Source organism: Peromyscus maniculatus, chromosome 8 (assembly GCF_049852395.1).
Source record: "Peromyscus maniculatus bairdii isolate BWxNUB_F1_BW_parent chromosome 8, HU_Pman_BW_mat_3.1, whole genome shotgun sequence".
Taxonomy (NCBI): domain Eukaryota; kingdom Metazoa; phylum Chordata; class Mammalia; order Rodentia; family Cricetidae; genus Peromyscus; species Peromyscus maniculatus.
In genome coordinates, this window is record NC_134859.1 from 15,663,482 (window position 1) to 15,683,286 (window position 19,805).

The 19,805-nt window shown below is 53.7% G+C and overlaps 1 protein-coding gene across 1 annotated transcript in view; it reads right to left on the minus strand.

Moving 5' to 3' along the window:
• Stk10 (serine/threonine kinase 10) overlaps window positions 1–19,805 on the minus strand; it is a 97,935-nt gene that overhangs the window by 64,822 nt on the left and 13,308 nt on the right. Inside the window, exon 2 of the mRNA XM_006978877.4 lies at window positions 9,927–10,091. Within this exon, the coding sequence (XP_006978939.1) occupies window positions 9,927–10,091 (165 nt within the window). The remainder of the gene's footprint in view (window positions 1–9,926; window positions 10,092–19,805) is intronic.

Here is a 19,805-nt window from a genome sequence, read left to right on the forward strand (position 1 = left end):
TGACCAGCCCAGCTCCAAACACGTGTCCCCAACACCTAAAACTTCCTGACACACTATGACTGAGTCTGTGTGTGAACCAATGACAGATAAATGAAGAATGGCCCCGCCTGCTCCAGGGGGTGGGTGTCAATCCCATGAGACTGGCCTGTGGAATGTCAGACCCGCATAAGCGGTTTCACAATGGGGCAGAGGTCACGGGGTAAAGGTTCTCTTGGGGACAACCCTCTGGGGCCTCCTGAGAGGACAGCAGGAGAGTGGCCGACAAAAGGGGACACCCCAAGATCCAGGAGAGCAGAAGGAGAGACACCTGCCTGGCTTCCTGCCTTGGACTGTAATTACGGGTCCTTGTCAGGCTCAGGAGGACCCTGCTGGGGTGAGAGCAGGTACGCTCAGCTGCTGCATGGGGACCCTGAGGGACAGAACCGCCATAAGCTGAGCCGAGTCAGACGTCTGGGTTCTCCTACCTAAGGTGCTGTCTTGGGAGGTTCGTGCTAGTTCAGAGGCTGGGGCAGCTAGGCTCACCCTCCTGCTGGGAAGCTACACTCTCCAAGGCCAACATAATCCTTCTAGAGAGCAAGGCCCACAAGGACCTACTCACCTTTTGCTGGGCCTGCCTCTTACAGATTCTCCCGCCTTCCATAATGTCACCTTTGGGACCAAACCCCAGTACTTGAATCCTCAGGGGACAAGCTTCATCCGAACCACAGCATCCTCCTTGACCCTCTAGGAGCCCATGTGTAAAATGGGGATGGCAAAAGGAAATGTACCTGCCTCAGAGGACAGAGGGGCCTGTGTGACCACAGCACATTCCAGAGAGAGAGAGAGAGAAAAAAAGAGAGACTCGGTGTCCCTGCCCTGGGGCCACAGACCCCTGAGAAGGATTGCCCTGGCCATTCAGATGGCATGGGATCCAGAATTAACAATTACAATAATAGAAGGAGCAGGCTCATTCAACAATAGAAAGGGTGGGATCAAAGGCACAGACCCAGCTGCCCAGGGAGGGGGCACCTCTTGTCAGGTCATTGAGTCAGGAGAAGGAAATAGAGACCTTGAGGGAGGGGTGGGGGCAGAGAGGTACTTGTCAATAGGCCTGAGTCCTGGGAGTCACCCAGCGCCACCGCCCCCCCAACACACACACACACACACACACACACACACACACACACACCGCCACTCCCACTCAGCATGCCTTGGGCTACATGGAGCATCTTTCTCTTTGGTTGACTTATTTTACTTCATTCATATTGGGGACTCTGCTCTGGACTGCAGTAGGCGTGTGATCACCTCAGACAGTTATCACTCTGTGTTTAGAACATTCCAAGTCATCTATTAGGGATTCCGAACTGCGTGTGGAAGCATGCGCACACACATCCCCTCGTTGGGACTCCCCAGGGCAGGCCTCCTGGCTTCTGAGCAGTCAGGCCTTAGGAGCAAGCCCTGTGGGAGGAAGTGGCTCTTGGCACTCTCTTCTGGAAAGACGTCCTCTTAGTCCTCTTTATTCACTTCAGCTTTGGTAAAAATGTGGGGTGAAAAATATTTCATTTCCTCTCATTTCCATCCTACGAGAACCGGTGCAGGCCGACAGCAGAAGATACTGAGGTCTGCAGCTAACTGAGGGCACATCCCAGTCTGAAGGCCGTGCCAAGCAAAGTGTATCTGAGGGCACATGACACCGGGGGCTACCAGTCTGTCCTTGCTCCACCAAGGGTAGGTGTCTCCCCACCACAGTGGCAAAAGGCTGTGGGAGGGAGGGGCTGTTGGCTCTCACCCAGGGCCATCTGTCCAGGGACACTTGGCAACATCTGGAGGCAACTTGGGATGCTGTATCTTGGAAGGAAGGAGTCCCGGCTCTGCTGGATACAGATGAGGGGTGGTGCCAAGCCTGCCATACCCAGGACAGCCCAGCAAGGCTCGTCTGCTCCAAACTGCCCACAGTCCCAATGCTGACCCTGGTGCAGACTAAACAGTCTCAAAAACTCAGCTCCTACTCTGGGGCCACACGGGAAGGAGTGGGTGGGTGGCTTCCAGCAGCCAGTGTCCCTCTTCCCACACGATGTCTGTGGAAGCTTCATCAAGAGAGGACTCCACAGCTAAAAACATGGGGTTCACAGTGAGCAATGAGAAATCGGCTCCAAGGTGGGAGAGACAGCACCATGCCCAGGCTCTGCCTGTCCACCCCACAGAGACACAGACAGGTCACTCTGGTCCTTCACCATCCCACCCCAAGCAAGAAGCCCTCCTGACCTAGTGTGGCTTGGTCTGGCCAGATGTCCTTACCACGGGACCGTTCCCCCACGGGGGGCCTGGCAGGAGGGCGGAAATGCCACCTCATATTGAGGCTGCACATTGTCTTTCCTCAGTCTTTGCTTGCCCTCCCAGGGGGCCTTCGAGGAAGCAGGACCCAGGCTAAGGTTTTTCATAAGGGCAAAGGGCTCAGCCACAACAGAACATCTTTGTTTTATTTCTATGGCAACGGACCCAGTTTTTCACCTAAGGTGATGATATGAAAGCTTCTTTTTAAAGAAGTGTCTTTAATGTCTAAAAAGTGAGACATCTTTTTTTAAAGCTGCAAGTGCTGGGGCTGGGGAGATGGCTGACTCAGTCGGCCCAGCAGGCATGAGGACGTCCTAGCACTCACATAAAAAGCTGGGTAAGGTGGTCCGAGCACCTGCAATTCCAGCGCAGGAGGGGTGGCGACGGGTGGATCCCCGGAGCTCAGAGGCCAGCCAGCCCAACGGAATCAATGAAATCCAGGTTCTGTGAAAAATGGTGCCTCAAAATTAAGGTGGAAAGTGACTGGGGAAGGTACACAACATTGACCTCTGGCCTCCATACACTCGCGAGCGCTGTGGAAATAATGGGGCTACCTCCTAATTAGCTGTTCTCCCTGTTACGAGGCTGCCTGCTCACTGCTGAATTCCCAGCCGCTAGAACAGGCGCTGTGGACAACCTAGTCCCATTTCATTTCACTCTCAGCCCGACTCCAGCTGAGGTAGACCAGTCTGGTCCTCTACGGCACCTGCCCCAGGACCTCGGAACTTCCTACTGTTGCTACCAAATTTGCAGAGGTCTGCCTCCACCTAGCCTTCTGGGATCCTTTCAATGTCCCCGCCCCTTCCCTGGAGGTAGGTGTTCTCCTATTGCAGGCCCTGGCTCCTGACCACACCCCAGAAATCTATGTCTGGGGCACTTCCCCACCCACTGCATTGCTCCACCTCACTTGCTCAAGCCTTGCACACACATCTGTGTTTTAGAGTGTGTTTCCACTTGAAGACTCTGGGCCCAGGGAGACCAGGGACCTGCCAGACTAGCCCACCGCATGACCCCTGAAACTGACCGTGATGGGAACATTTACACAACAGAAATGGGCATTAGCTAGAAGCCTGAGCGTTCTATCCAAAGAGCCTCTGTGCACACCCAGAACACAGCTTCCCTCCCAATGTTCTAACCAGCACATGCTGGGAGAGAGGCCCAGTGCATGCTGGGAGAGAGACCCGGTGCCTGCTGGGAGAGAGGCCCGGTGCATTCTGGGAGAGAGGCCCAGAGACTGCCATCTGGTTTAGGGTGGGGTGGTGGGGACACACACGTGGCCAAGGCCCATGGTCAGCCATGGTGGATGAACTGGGAAGCCAGGGGCCTGTCTGGTTCAAGGAGGAAACGGACTATTGGCCATTGTACTCACTTCTAGCTAAGTTAAATGTTCAAATCCACTCAGCTCAGCTACCAGGCACACCGAAGAACACAAGGACACTTGGGATGTGAATCCTATGGGAATTTTGTAACATATGACTAGATAAAGGGTTTCTGATGGAAGCTTAAAATCTTTTAACTTTTAAAAGTGTGCCACAAGGACAGAGCACACACAGGATTTGAAGACAGAATAAAAAAGCAAAAATGTCTTGCTAATAACTTTTATATTGATCATATGTCAAAATGGCCTTTTAAACTGGGTTAAATATTTTGGTTTTGTTTTTTGAGACTGGGCTTCTGTGTAGCCCTGACTGTCCTGGAACTCACTGTGCAGACTAGGCTGGGCTCAAACTCAGAGATCCGCTTGCCTCTGCCTCCCAAATGCTGGGACTAAAGGCGTGCTCCACCACCACCAGGCATTAAATAAATTCTAACTTAAGAAAGACTCCCCACCCCACCCCTACCTGCCCCTTCAAACACAGCTATCAGAAACGAACATGAGAGACGCAGTGTCCACAGCTCTCATGGGTCTGCAGCCTGCCCTTCAAGGCATGTGGAATGTGTGTGTGTGTGTGTGTGTGTGTGTGTGTGTGTGTGTGTGTGTGTTTCACCACATGTACCATTAAATATTTAAAAGCAGAAGTGGAAATGAGGAGTGGCTAGAGGGATTGTGCTAATCTGTAAATTCTGGAAGACAGTGACCTCACGTTGTAAGACGGTAGGCAGAGGACTACTCTGGGGCAAGAAAGGTCCATCTCGCCTGTTCGGGATGCAGGAGCTCGGCTAACAGCCAGCTCCTCAATGTCCAGCCCTGGGAGCAGCCCTGACTAGTTCTGGTACACACCTACATGGGAAAGCTGGCTCCTGAGACCACGCAGGAAGCCTGGGCCTCAAGCCACCCCACAGAGGTGTGGCCCCACACCCCACAGTGTGGCCTCCAAACTTCAATCTCAGAACCACACGGCTTCACACCTTGCTTCTTTCTAACGCCTATGCATCCTGGAAGGCACAGTTCAAATGCTCCTTCCCCCGAAGCTGGTCCATGTTCTACATCACATCCTTAGGCTTCTGGCCAGGTCCACTGAACTGCTTCCTGACAAGACTCAATGCTTTACCTCTTGCCCCCAAAGCTGACGTTTTCCTACAACACAGAATGTACTTCCCCTGAGCAAAACTGCAACTGGGTTGCCAAGGCCTAAAATAGATGTTTTCAAACGTAAACGACCATGACTCACCTAGAAGGCTCTCAAACTACAGGCTGCTGGGCAGCACCCCCTTATGACTGGGGAGGGTCAGGTGGGGCTCCATCACCGACATGACTGATCGTTCCAGGAGGTGCTGAGCCTGCTGGTCTGAAGGCTGACCTCGATAAGGTCAGATGTAAAATCTTCCCCTTGGCATCCAGGCCTTGCATAATATGGCCTCCAATTATTGTACCAGCTGCACCTCTCCCCAGGGGCCACCCCAGTCCAAGAGCAGCAATGACTTTATGAAGTTGCCAAAAGAAGTCACACCTACACTGAACATTCTATAAAAACTGACCGACAGGCTGGAACTTCAGTGAATGGGGAAGTTTGAATGTTGCAGCTCCAGAGCCAAATTATCTTAGGCAATCTTGGCCCCTTTAAAAAGCCATTCATTGCCCACCTCTGTGTGTGACCTAATATCCTGTGAGTACTACTTAAATCCTTTTGGAATGTATAAACAGGTCCCCAGCTTTCATCAACCCAAAAGCTAAGAACTGTCAGCATCTGAGGCCTATAGGAGAGATTTCCCCAATTTGCTGTAATTGCCTACCTGATGTTTCCACCAATGTGGGACGGTGATAGAGAGAGATGGATGAAGTGATGTGGATGGGGAGAGATGGATGGAGTGATGTGGATGGGGAGAGATGGATGGAGTGATGGTGCATGGGGAGAGATGGATGGAGTGATGTGGATGGGGAGAGATGGATGGAGTGATGGTGCATGGGGAGAGATGGATGGAGTGATGTGGATGGGGAGAGATGGATGGAGTGATGTGGATGGGGAGAGATGGATGGAGTGACGTGGATGGAGAGAGATGGGTAGAGTGATGGTGGATGGGGAGAGATGGATGGAGTGATGTGGATGGGGAGAGATGGATGGAGTGATGTGGATGGGGAGAGATGGATGGAGTGATGGTGGATGGGGAGAGATGGATGGAGTGATGTGGATGGGGAGAGATGGATGGAGTGATGTGGATGGGGAGAGATGGATGGAGTGACATGGATGGGGAGAGATGGATGGAGTGGTGTGGATGGGGAGAGGTGGATGGAGTGGTGTGGATGGGGAGAGATGGATGGAGTGGTGTGGATGGGGAGAGATGGATGGAGTGACATGGATGGGGAGAGATGGATGGAGTGGTGTGGATGGGGAGAGGTGGATGGAGTGACGTGGATGGGGAGAGATGGATGGAGTGATGGTGAGAGAGTGGGTAGGGGAGGGATGGTGATGTGATGGTGGGTAGGATGTCTCAACTAAAAGGGCAAACACACAGTAGCAGGCATGGCACCCCAACTTATTTTAAAACTCTACATATGAAAACATCTAGAAAATACATTTTGAGGGCGGCGGTGAGTGGCGCACGCCTTTAATCCCAACACTCGAGAGGCAGAGGCAGGCGGATCTCTGTGAGTTCGAGGCCAGCCTGGTCTACACAGCAAGTTCCAGGACAGGACAGGCTTCAAAACTACACAGAGAAACCCTGTCTTGAAAAAAAAAAAAAAAGAAAGAAAGAAAGAAAACACATTTTGTTACCAGTGGGTCCTCTGGCAAAGAAAAGAAAAAATTCAAGCAGTTTTCATTTTCTTGCCTTTCCACATGTTCCCATTTTTCTTTAGTAACTACCCAAGTGACATCAGTCATTTCTTCTTTCTCTAATTGCCTAGAAACAGTCACTATTACTACTACTATTAGAGTATGTATGTGTGTATGTATGTATGTGTGCGTGCGTGCGTGCGTGCGTGCGTGCGTGCACATGCCATGATGCATGTGTGCAGTTCAGAGGACACTTTGAGGTCACTCCCTCCCTATGCATTCATGAGTTCTGGGGACTGAACTCAGGTCCCCGGACTTGCAGAACAAGCGCCATCCAGCCCTAGAAAAAGAGTTTTCAAAGCGACTTCAGGACGGTAGCCGAAGTCTGTTGTTCATCTGCTGTATTTTCTGCCAAATGAGTGAAGAACACTGAAGCCCTGAAGCAAACACCACAACAAAAAACACAACAACAAACACCACAACAACAACCAACACAACAGACAGCGGCCCCATGAATCAAGACAGAAAATATGAAGTCTGGCTTCATCCACCCTCGGCTCTGAGCAAGAGGTTCACCTCTCCATGTTTCTGTTTCTTCCTCACCACCTAGTGACTCTCCCTGTCCTGCTCCACCTCCAGGGTCCCAGGGGACTGGGGACAAGCAGGACTTTAGAAATTTGAAGTTGGCTGTGTGGATTTTATCTCACCACTCCTGCCCAAGTGGCTCCTCCAAGCAGTAAAAAGAAAGATACAAGGACAGGGGACAGAGCCCTGGGTGGGAGGAGTGAGAGGGGACAGAGCCCTGGGTGGGGGGAGTGACAGGGGATAGAGCCCTGGGTGGGGGGGAGTGAGAGGGGACAGAGCCCAGGATCGGGGGAGTGACAGGGGACAGAGCCCAGGATGGGGTGAGTGACAGGGGACAGAGCCCTGGGTGGGGGGAGTGAGAGGGGACAGAGCCCAGGATCGGGGGAGTGACAGGGGACAGAGCCCAGGATGGGGTGAGTGACAGGGGACAGAGCCCTGGGTGGGGGGAGTGACAGGGGACAGAGTCCAGGGTGGGGGGAGTGACAGGGGACAGAGCCCTGGGAGGGGGGAGTGACAGGGGACAGAGCCCAGGGTGGGGGGAGTGACAGAGGACAGAGCCCTGGGAGGGGGGGAGTGACAGGGGACAGAGCCCGGGGTGGGGGAAGTGACAGGGGACAGAGCCCAGGGAGGGGGGAGTGACAGGGGACAGAGCCCAGGGTGGGGGGAGTGACAGGGGACAGAGCCCTGGGAGGGGGGAGTGACAGGGGACAGAGCCCGGGGTGGGGGAAGTGACAGGGGACAGAGCCCAGGGAGGGGGGAGTGACAGGGGACAGAGTCCAGGGAGGGGGGAGTGACAGGGGACAGAGCCCTGGGTGGGGGGAGTGACAGGGGACAGAGCCCAGGGAGGGGGGAGTGACAGGGGACAGAGCCCAGGGAGGGGGGAGTGACAGGGGACAGAGCCCGGGGTGGGGGGAGTGACAGGGGACAGAGCCCAGGGAGGGGGGAGTGACAGGGGACAGAGCCCAGAGTGGGGGGAATGACAGGGGACAGAGCCCAGAGTGGGGGGAGTGACAGGGGACAGAGTGGGGGGTGGGGGAGCTATGCCATGGCCTGTGTGTACCCCCAGGCAAGAGTTCAGGCACTGAAAGCCTGGTCCTCAGTGTGGTGATGTTCATGGGAGATGTCATCACCTTTAAGAGCAGAGACTAGTCATGACGTCTCTGTCACAGAGACCGGCCCTAAGGAGGGACTAATGAGGACAGAGAGCCTTTCTGGGACCTTAGGTGCTCTTTGGCTCCCAAATTCACTGTGAGATTTTCTTCAACAAAACCCTCCATGATTCCCACTGACCTGAGCCCATCGTGAGAGCCCAGCCAACCTTGGCACCACGGCCCTGAACCTCCAGAGCTGCATGCCAACTAAATGTCTTGGGTTAAGAAGTCCTTCCTCGGGCATCTCCCGGCGATGGGCACCAGCCTAACACAAGCTGGGAAGGCTGGTCCCTGTCCCTCAGCCAGTGACTTCCTCCTGCTGGCGGCCATTCCTGCCTGTGAGGTGAGAGAGCTTGGGGCCTTGGGGACTCTCTGTTCCCTAAGCAGCCGGATCGCCTTCTCCAGTGAACCAGGGTTCTCTCTTTAGCACCAGTAAGCCAGGCAGTCTGCCACTGTAAAGCCAAGGCTCTACTTCCCACGGGGCATGAAAAATGACAAAGCGTTCCTGGCCAATACCAAGCTCCCCGGTGTTCTGAGACCTAACTGGACATGGAAACCCCTCCAAACACATCAAGCCACCAGAGTAGTGAGCACCACGCCTGAAACATCCCTTCCTGAACAAGGGGTGCTTCTGAAGCACCCCTCCCTCCCACAGTGGCAAGACCTGGGCTCACATAGCCCCAGGAATGGCTGAGATGCCCAGTGCCTGAGGACCCTCAGCCATGCCCCCAAATGTCTGCAAGGTTCTGACACTGCCAGCTGCACCCAGAACTTACTGGAAGGTTTCTTACACACATATCACTTCACTTCCTTGGTGTCCAGAGTTTAGAGGGGGATTATTTACATGTGTGTCAGTGTATGTGTTCATATAAATATATGTATATGCATGGAGATTTAGCTCAGTGGTAGAGCACTTGCCTAGCATACACAAGACCCTAGACGCAGTCAGTTCCCACCATTGAAAACACGCGCGCAAGAGAGACTTGGCAGAAAACAAGTTTAGCAAGATGCACGCACATTCTAGGGCATCTGGGTTTTGCCAGCTGAGAGGTGTCAACCTGCTGACAGGCGTTTATGCAGGGTTGCCTCATCTTATGAAGCCAGTGAGGTCCCAGGACCCTTGCAGGAGCCAAGGGTGATGCTCAGGAGGGAAGTGCTTAGAAGTGGGAGAGATGTGAGTCCTGCAAAGGACCCAAGATCAGCACTCAGGCGCCCTGTCCACACCAGGCCTCTGGGCATCCAGCCAGAATTCACCCACTTAATCCTGGAGTGTTCCATGTCCAAGGCACCATGAGGTGAGAATTCCTTACGGGGTGCCGTGGCTCAGGCTCGAAGGACCTCAGACCTAGCACACACAAAGACTTCAGCAGGGGAGCTGCCCCAAGCCTCCCCAGCTGACGGCGTAAAATCGGAAATGCTCTGAGCAGCCGAACCTTTTGGACTGTCTCAGATTTCTAGATGAGGGACGCTCATCCGTCCACTCACGGAGAGTTGGTAACGGGTCCAGCCTTCTCTAGCTCATGCTACAACACAGGACGTAAGGACAGCCCGGACTCTGGGGACACTTTCTGCTTCTGCAGCCTCGGCCTGAGTGTGGGAAGTGGGGTGAGTGTGAGAAGGGGGGACCAAGGACTCAGCAGCCAACTCCACCTTCTCTCTGCTGTGGCCCTGAACCACACAGCAGATGCTGAGTGAGGGAGGGGGGCAGGTGGCGCACTCTTACCCACAGCTTCCCATCATAGTAATAGGCCCCCAGGAGCTTCACGATGTAGGGGTGGTCGCAGGTGGCCAGGATCTCAATCTCCACAATGTAGTCCTCCAGCTCCTCCTCGCTCTTGGTCTCGATGACTTTGGCTGCTGCCAAGGCACCGGTCTCCTTGTTTTTGGCCTGGAAAGTGGAGACAAGGAAGGTTACAAGACAGGCTGGGCAGGAGGCGGCCCTGGGAGGCTTCCCTGCCCCCAGTACAAGTGTGAAAACAGAGGTGGATATCTAAGGATCCGAGACACCGACCTGACAGACACTTCCCACCAACGGCCGGGCACACGAGGTGTGGACAGAGGGGAGCTCAGACCAGAAAGAACATTCCATGTGCTTAGTGAGGAAGTAAGATATAACCATGCTATGGGAAACATACAAGAGTAGGTTAGTGTCTACACACAGACACACATAAAAATAAAGTCGTTATAACACAAAAATGAAAAGAAAGAAGAACAAAAACTCTGAGGAAAACTATTCCTGACAGCCGGCCAGGAAAAGCCTGAAACAGAGGACTCATGGGCATTGTCACTGTGTGCTGTTTAAGGTTTGTGTGTGTGTGTGTGTGTGTGTAGGAGGGGTTTGTGTTTAAGTGCCTGTGTGTGTGTTGGGGGTGGGTTCCTGTGTATATGTATGTAAGGAGGTTCATGTGCATGTACTTGTGGGGGGGTTCATGTGCATATGCCAGGGTTCACACGAATGTGCCTCTGTGTGTGTGTATGTATGTGTGTGTTCCTGTGTATGTGCATGTAGGGGGGATTCATGTGCCTCTGTGGGTTCATGTGTATGTGTAGGAGGGGTTTGTGTGCATATGCCTGTGTGTATGTGTGTTCCTGTGTATGTGTATGTGGGGGTTCGTGTGCCTGTGGATGGGGTTCGTGTATATGTGCCTGTTGGAGTGGGGGTTCCCTCCATGCATCACGGCATTATCTGATGAAAAAGAGAGAAAGTTTTCACCAGCTAGGATGACACAGTCAGGAAACAGAACCGTAACAGGAGCTGCTGAGGGTGTGCGAAGGAGAACTGGAGGGGTGTGGGACAGCAGCGGGGGGGGGGGGGGGGAGGATGCGACCATCACAGGAGAACTGGAGGGGTGCGGGACGGCAGTGGGCGACCAGCACAGAAGGACTGGAGGGGTACGGGTCGGCAGCGGGCAACCAGCACAGAGAGCCGTACTCCAGGGACCATCACACACGTGCAACGCCACTACAGGTTCAGAGCCAAAGGAGCCCGAAGTAGGGGTTCCAACTTGTCAGCACACCGCACAGCATGCCCACAGCCAAGGGCGAGACCCACCTGAGGGCTACCAAGGAAACTAACACATCCATACAATAGTCTGTTGTTCCACCACAAAATGCTGCAACCGTGACAAATGAGCCTTGAAAATGCTGTTCTCTGGGGTTGGAGAAATGGTTCAGTGGTTAAGAGCACTGGCTGCTCTTACAGAGGACCTGGGTTCGATTCCCAGCACTCACATGGTGGCTCACAACCATCCATAAATCCATAGGAGGGGGAAATCCAATGCCCTCTTCTGGCCTCCTCAGGCACTGCATGCACATAGTGCCCAGACATACACACACACATAAAAAAATAAAAGTTAAAACGAGGGAGGGAGGGAGGGAGGGAGGGAGGGAGGGAGGGAGGGAGGGAGGGAGGGACGGACGGACGGACGGACGGACGGACGGACGGACGGACAGACAGACAGACAGACAGACAGACAGACAGACAGACTGGTCTAAGTGAAACAAGCCAGGCACAAAACCTAAATACTTCATGATTCCATACAACCGACCTAGGATGGTCAGAGACAAAAATTCAAACAGAGACTCCCAGGGACTGTGTGGGAGTGGGGTGGCCTTTTATCAGATCCAGAATTTGTTGGAGATGATTTAAAATCAAAAACAAAACACAAAAAAAAGCTTGGACCAGACATGGTGACACAGGCCATGAATCTCCAGCACTCAGGATGCAGAGGCAGGAGGATCTCTGCGAGTCTGAAGTAGTCATCCTGGTCTACACTGAATTCCAGGACAGCCCGAGTTATATAGTGAGACGGTGTCTCAAAAATAAAATAACACAAAGCCTTGGAGCTGTGGGCCTTGGAAAAGCTAATGTGATAAACAGGTTATTAACTCTATCTTGCCAAAATTCCAAAAAGGAAGAGTGAAATAAGCAGGGGGGTGGAGGCAGCGCCACCACCCTCCACCTCACAAGGGGCCCCCAAAACAGGACACAAGACCCACAGCTCCCTTTGTGTCCTTCAAGCTGCACCCCGGTGCTCACACGGGCCGTGCTCACAGCGTTGACAGAGGACACACTGTGACGACGTGGCCCTAACATCAGCAGCACAGGGGCAGTGGGTACCCGGGGCCAGGAACACCCATGCCTCACCCATGCTCCACCCGTGCCTTCTTGAGGGTGCTGTGCCTGCCACCCGCCGTGACCTCTGCACACCCAGGGCAGCCCTTCCTGTGCATCTTCGGCCCGGGTGACAATGCACACTCACCCTGAGGGTCAGGGTGCAGCAACCTGCAGCTCAGACTCCCGCTGCAAGGTTGAGAAGCCAGGCCAAGTCCAGAGAGGGGACACACATGCCCGGAATTGGAACCTGGGTCATTTGCCGTCACCGAGTCTCCATATTCTCTAGGGCAGGGCTTCTCAACTGTCCTAACACTGTGACCCTTTAACAGTCACTCATGTTGTGGTGACTCCCAACCATAAATTATTTTTGTTGCTATTTCATAACTGTACTTTTGCTACTGTTTTGAATCATAACGAATCTCTTTTCTGTTGGTCTTAGGCGACCCCTGTGAAAGGGTTGTTAGACGCCCCTCTCAAAGGGGTCACGACCCATAGGTTGAGAACCATTGCTCTAGACTATACACATCCACACAATCCCCAGCACTGAGAAGCCTCTACAGCCTGATGACCTTTTCTATGCCTCGGGCAAGACCCATATAGGATGACACTCTCCCTGGCCTCAGCAATTAAGGTCTGGATGGAGAGGTGTTACCTACCCTGCTAAGAGGGAGCAGGGGGCCGGCTGCTTGTGATGGGCATGGCCCCAGAAGGTACCAACCTGAGATGGAGCCTTCGAGGAGGAAGTGGTGGGGAGGATGCAAACAGGCACTTTCCTGTCTGGTCTCAGCTGGGGTCCTCCTATCTAAGTGGCCAAGAGCCCCGGGCCCCCTACAGTGATTAGGACAGTTCATTTATGGGGAGACAGGGTTTGCTCACCCTTGGATTATGTTCTTTAGGTGTGCTATCTCAACCATCCTCCAGAGCAGTGAAGTAGATGGGGAGACTGAGGCAAGGCCCCAAGAGCAAAGCAGCAGGGTGGGTCTGGACCTCCGGAAGCCTGCTCCCAGGCCTGCACGCTCCCACTGACCAGTCTTCCTCCACCAAAGTTTTTTTCAGACCAGAAGTCATGAGACCTCCAGCACCCAGCCCAGGAGCCCAGATCAGCAGGGGATGTGTGTGTTAGCGGGGAAGGGTTCTTTTCTCCTCAACTCAATTTCAAACACTTGTTCAGAACACCTTAAAAATCTATTAGATGAGCAGTCAGAGTCTCTCTCTAGAAGAGACTTAAGTTAGGTACCTCTGGGCCTTTGGAGAGGCAGAGAGGAAGGGTGAGGCCTTCAGGGGTGGCAGATGGAGGGTCAGGTGACCACAGCACCTCAACCACAATGAGCTAGGCAAAAGCCACCCGTTCATCACTGACTTTCAGTGCTGAGGGTTCTGGTGAAGAAGGCTGTATGCCACGTTTTCCTGAGTTTCCTGAAAAAAGACGTTTTCCTGTAAATGTGGGGGATGGGGAATGTTCTCCAGGAGTGCACAGACCCTGCTTTGCCCACACCGTAAAAGCGGCGTTGACCAAAGGGCGGGGGCCTTCAGCAAGGAGCCAATGTCAACACCAAGACTACTCAGTGCCCAGGGCCTCACTCAGGTTTCAGAAGCCAGAGCCCACCAGGGAGGGGCCGTGCAGACACTGTGCCAAAATCAGATTCCTTAAGAGTCCGGCAGAGGCGTCAATCCATTCCCAAAAGGCAACAGAGGATGTTGTAACAGCGATGATTGAAAACAAACAAACAACAAACAAACAAACAGTGCTGACCACTGGCACTCGGACCTGGAAGGCAAATGCCCTTCTCAGGCAACAGAGGAGCAAGCTGCGAGTCGGACAGGCGTGTGACTGTTGAAGGCCAGATCTGTCACAAGCCGGTCTGCTCTGAGTACCAAATCACTTCCAGAAGTTCAGTCACCATGAGCTAAAGACGAATGACAAGCACAGCCAGCACCAAGGCCCCCCACGCCCACCCCGAGCAAGGGGACCTTGACAGGGGCAGGCATGGAGCCTCCCCCAGGCACTGAGGCCGGCACGGGCTACAGGCCCACGTCCCAGACGTCAAACTGAGGCCTGGAAAGGAGATGATGGAGTCCAGGGCTGTGGTCTTGACTTGGACCTTGGGTTCAAAGAGAACACTGTGCTTCCTGGAGACTGCTTGTTTGCTTGTCTGTCTGTCTGTCTTTCTGCTTTATGTATAAGAAAATGGAGGAACAGGTGTGGTAGCTGTAGTACCAACTGCTTGGAAGGCAGAGGCAGGAGGATCACTTGAGCCCAGGAGCTCCTGGCCAACAGAGTGAGACCCATAAAAACAGAAACCATATGTTCCCAGAGGTGAAGCCAAGTCCAAGGACATATAGCTGTAACTAAGACTTGGGCCCCTGGTGTTTCAAAGTCCTTGAACCTAACTGCTTTCCAGAGTTGCCTGTAGAGTCAGCATGAATCCTGCCTGGGCCTCCATTTTCGCTCTGTACAGTTGGAGGGTAAGGCATGATGCCCAAACTCTCTCTCTCTCTCTCTCTGGAGAGCCTGGAGAACGGGTAAGATCTGAACAAATGAAGTGCACTCGGAGCTGAGCAGGCAGGATTCCCATAAACACACAGCATCAAGGCTCCCAACGTTCATCTCCACCAGTACTGAGGCCAGACCAGGAATGAGGGGGATCCCCAGTCCCGCTGCTGGCTGGCGATCTCTAACCTTGGAGCCCACACCCTTGAAAGCGGACACAGTGGCCACTTGTGTTTTCTGGCCCAGACACTCTGTGGGAACAATCCTCCCCGTTGTGACAGCCGGGGGCCCAGTCTAGAGGAGGTGGGGCCATCCTCTCAGCCCAGCTGGGAACCCTGCCCTCCCTGATAGGTGCAGCAAGCCCATTCAGGAGCTGGGGAAGCCCTGAGACCTGGGAGCATGGAAGCCAGCAAAAGCCAGGCCCCAGACCCTTCCCTTCTCTGGCTGCCAGCCGACCACTCAGTTCCTTCCCTTCCCAGGAAAGGGCTGAGACCCCAGAATGCAGCCAGGCCTTCAGCCACAGCTTTGAACTCTAAGTCCCTGATCCCCATTCTCCAGATGGGGAAACTGAGTCCACACACACAAAGAGCGCAGACACCCGAGCCTGAGCACAGTGACTGAAGGAGAATGGGGTGCCAAAGACAAGAGCCTTGGAACCTCCGCAGCCGCCTGAAATGAGCCCTGGGACATCCCATTCCCACTGTCCGTGCAAATCTCTGTCTTTGGGAATAATCTCACCCTCAGTCCACGGACCCAGAAGGGCTGACCCCTCCCTGGTTCAGGTGCACATCCAGGCCCCACCAACCAGTCAGGGCCAAGCTTTGTCACAGCTACTGGTTCAGGGTTGGGCATGTGACCCAAGGTAGGCAAACTGTCCCTGAATGGTTTCTTGTCTGTTTTTGAATTGTTTGCCACTTTCTTAAGGTTATAGAAAAGCAGCCTTTTCTTTCTCTAGGGTGGCTAAACTGGCAGAGTGGGGGGGGGGGGGGGACTGGGGACAATGCCCTCACCTCCCTGGCTCCTGTGCTAAGGCTCAGACCTAAGGTCATACATGCTAGGCAAGGACTCTACCACTGAACTATGTCCCTAGTCCTACATTTTAACCAGTCTAAAGTGGGTTTTGGTTTTGTGGCATGTGTATGTATGGTGTGTGTGTGTGTGTTTGCATAGGTGGACACACATGTGTTTATACATGCATGCGAAGGCCTGAGGTTGATGTTGGGTGTCTTTCTGCATCACTCAGAGCTCGTGGCTTTGCATAATCTAGCCAGTTTGCCCCATGGGACTGCCTGGCTCCAACTCCCATAATCCTGGAAGGGATTACCAGCTTTTACATGGGTGGTGTGGACCAAACTCTGGTCGCCATGCTTACCGGGTATTTACACTGAGCCATCTCCCCAGCTCTGGGCTTTGTTTAGTGATGCTGGGGATTGAACCCGAGGCTTGACGAATTCTAGGCAAACATCTACCATTGAGCCATATCCCCATCCAGACAGTCCATCCCGTCACTTCCTCAGAGAGTCTGCCGGAGGGTAAAAACAAGACAGAAGCAGGGCCCACTGAGGGAGGAGCCAGGGTTCGAGCACCACACAGCAGTAGAGCCAGCTGTCCCGTGGCGTGGTGCTGCTCTTAGGTTTCTGGCTTATGTGAGACAATAAACTCCCCCGGGGACTCAGGAAATGAGTCTCCCATCTGGGGATGTTCCCACAGAGAGCAGGCATGGACGGAAGTGTTTCAGCATCAACCACACATGTAACAAGGGCCATCACCGCTGCCACCCTGACCACAGAGGGACAGTCACAAGATGCCCAGGAGAGATAGCCTGAGATCTGGGGACCAACGTAGAAAGTATCACTAAGACCACAGGCCCCGAAACCACCGGACTATTCTGCCAAAAGAGTCCTCTAAAAAAGTGAAACAGATTGCTGTACACTTATTAAATTAGCAAAAACAGGCAATAATGCCCAGACGCTGGTGACTGTGTAGTATAGAAGTCCTCATTACAGGCGGGAATGTAAACAGCTTCAGACTTTCAAAGGCAGTAACTGGCCACGGCTGCTCTGTTCTGTTTTGTTTTGTTTGAGACAGGTTTGAAATACCTTTTAAGCCTATTACCCCTCATTTCTGGGAATTTAGAGCCAAGAAATAATTCGAGAAAGACAACAAAAGAACCGTACAGGATCACGCTCCGTAGCCTCTGACAACAGAAATGAAGTGGGAGCGGCCTAAATGCTTAATGGCGAGAAAACTATTCAATTGCTCTAATGGGACATTAGCAGCCCTTTAACACAGTAAGCGAACAATCCAGCAATGAGGAAAACCAGCTAAGCCGTCACTGTAAGGAAACGGGGCAATGAAACTGCCCTCGTGAAGAGTGCATGCCTACAGACAGAGATGAGCCGAGGGCAGGCCATGGAAAACAAGCGGTTTTCATCCGATGCCAGCTGGCAGTTACGCGCCGGAGTCCCAGTGAGGGTCAGGGGGTGGGACAGCGCCTCCTGCACAGGTGAGCACTTGCCCGGACCTGGCCGTACAGGGTCTCACAGGCGGGCAGAGGCAGCCAGCCGGAGCTGTGCCGTCCAGATGGCTGCCCTAGCTATCTAGGGAGGTATAAATAATAGGGAGAAAATGAAGTGAAACTTGAGTTCCTCAGTGGCATTTGCCATGTGCCAAATGCTTCCTGACCAAGAAGAGGTGGCTGCCATACTGAACACAGCAGACATGCAGAACAGCCTCGCGTCTGCAGAAAGTTCCAGGCTCTAACTTGCGGCCCTCTGCAGTAGAAAATGTCCTCTCAGAGGCGAGAGCATCTCTTCAGTGTCACCAGGCCCCAGGAAAGGTTTCTCTTCCAGAAAGAGAAAAAGGGATGGGGATGGTACAGACACTCCCACCTTAGACACACAGCTGTTGCTCAGATCTCCTAGCAACCTGGCTAGGCCTCCAGGTGCGAGGAAAGGATTCCAGCTGACCTGTCCATGAAAGTCTATGTGTGAGTAACGGCTAAAATCTGGAGCAGGCAAGGCTAATGGTTTCTACTTTCCTGTCTCTGGATGCTGGATGGTTGTGCTGGGCAGGTGTCAGATGAGGTGCAGGGCCACCGGGACCAGCGGATCTCGGCCTGGGTCATATGCAAGGATGTAGAGAATGGTGCTGAGCACTGCCAATCACAGAAGGGCTTTGGTCCAGGGTGTGGGGAGAGGGGTCCGGCTCTGGAGGGCCAGGTCACAGAAGAACTGGCTACATTCAAGGAAAGGACGGGGGCCGGCGCCAGTAGCCCTAGAGGCTAGTGAGCAGCAGAGAGGATCCAGGATAAGCCCAGCAGCCGGGAGTAGGCAGGGAAAATCACCCAAGGGGGCAGCCATTGCAGCTCAGAATAAGAAAGTCCTACAGCAGGTCTTCAGGGGCAGGACACTGAGCACTGGCCTAAGAAGAACAGAGATGTAAATTGCCTCCTTCTGTAGAAGAGAAAAGGAAAGCTCAGAGAGAGCAAGAGACCTGCCCCAGGTCACACAGCTCAGCTGCCAGAACTTGAACTCAGGTCCAGCTCTCTGCCCAAGTCTTTACCTTAGTAGGTGTCCACCTCCACGGTCTGCATCCCAATGGCACTGGGCCCTAACCCCCTTCACCATCTCTGGCTCCACTGCCTACAAACACAAACACTGGGAGTGGAGCCTCAGCAGCTGCCTGAAGCTGACCAGACACAGCCTGAGCTCCCTGGCTAGCACTCCAATCCCTGAGTCCTTGTTGATGCTCCCACTACAGGCTGTTGACGATTCCATCATGTGCAGCTCAGACCTGAGCAGGCTGGGAGTTACGAAAGGCCCAGCCCAGGTCTGATTCCTCTCAGCCTACACCCCACAGAGCCTGGCACGAAACAGCCAGGGAATGGGGTGGGGAGAACAGGGAGGGAGCCTTGAAGACAGGCATGAGGGAGGATGGATGGATGGGTGGGTGAGTGGGTAGGAAGATGGATGCAAATGAGCCATGTGGTGGCTTGAGTGAGAATGGCCCCTACAGGCGCATATGCCTGAACGCCTGGTCCCCAGCTGGTGGAACTGTGTGGGAAAGATTAGGAGGTGTGGCCTTGTGGGAGGAGGAGGTGTGTCACTGGGGGTGGGCTGTGAGGTTCCAAAGCCCACGCCACTCCCGGTTAGCTCCCTCTAGCTCTGCCTTGTGCTTATGGATCAGATGTGAGCTCTCGGCTTTACTGCTCCATGCCAGCCTGCCTGTGGCCAGGTTCCCCGCCATGATGGTCCCCTCGAACTGTGAGCCCTCGATAAAGTCTCTCTTTTATAAGTCGCCTTGGCCAATGTGTCTCTTCGTAGCGATAGAAAAGCAGCCAAGACAGTGGGTAGGAGGGCGGCTGGACAGACCAGTGGGTGAGTAGATGGGAAGGAGGAGGGAGGGGCCTCTGCACTCCCTACAGGAAAGTGAGGAGATGATAGTCCACTTAAGAAGACCAGAAAGTGATGAGAGTCCATGTCCTCCCGGCCCTCCATTCGTCCTGCTCTAGTTTTGAAAGATGGCACCCATTTGCCTGAGAGGCGCCAAAGCCCCCGGCTGTGCCAGGACATACACAATTAACCAGTCCTGCCAAACAGAGAACCACTTCCCGATCCGTAAGTGCCCTGCCAGGCTTTAACTCGGTGACGAATGAGCCAGCCAAGTCTCAGAAGTGACACTTGAGGACAGCAGAGATTATGAGGCACAGAGGCAGAGGAGTGACAGCCCCGCAGACGGACACTCAACACTCCCTTGGAGGAGAGGCCTGGTGGGCCGGCCTGGCACAGCCAGGAAATGCTAAGCCTCCAAGTCGTTCTGGCCTGGGACCAAACCCAAACAGGATCAGCCTCAAAGATACCAAGCCATGGCTTTGGCCGAGGAGCTGGGCAACCTGTCCAAGTTGGCCAGGCATGTGGGAACCTTCGGATCCCAGCTTTTCAGACATGGCGAGGAGTCCAGCCCCAAGATATCATTGATAATGGAGGGGAAGG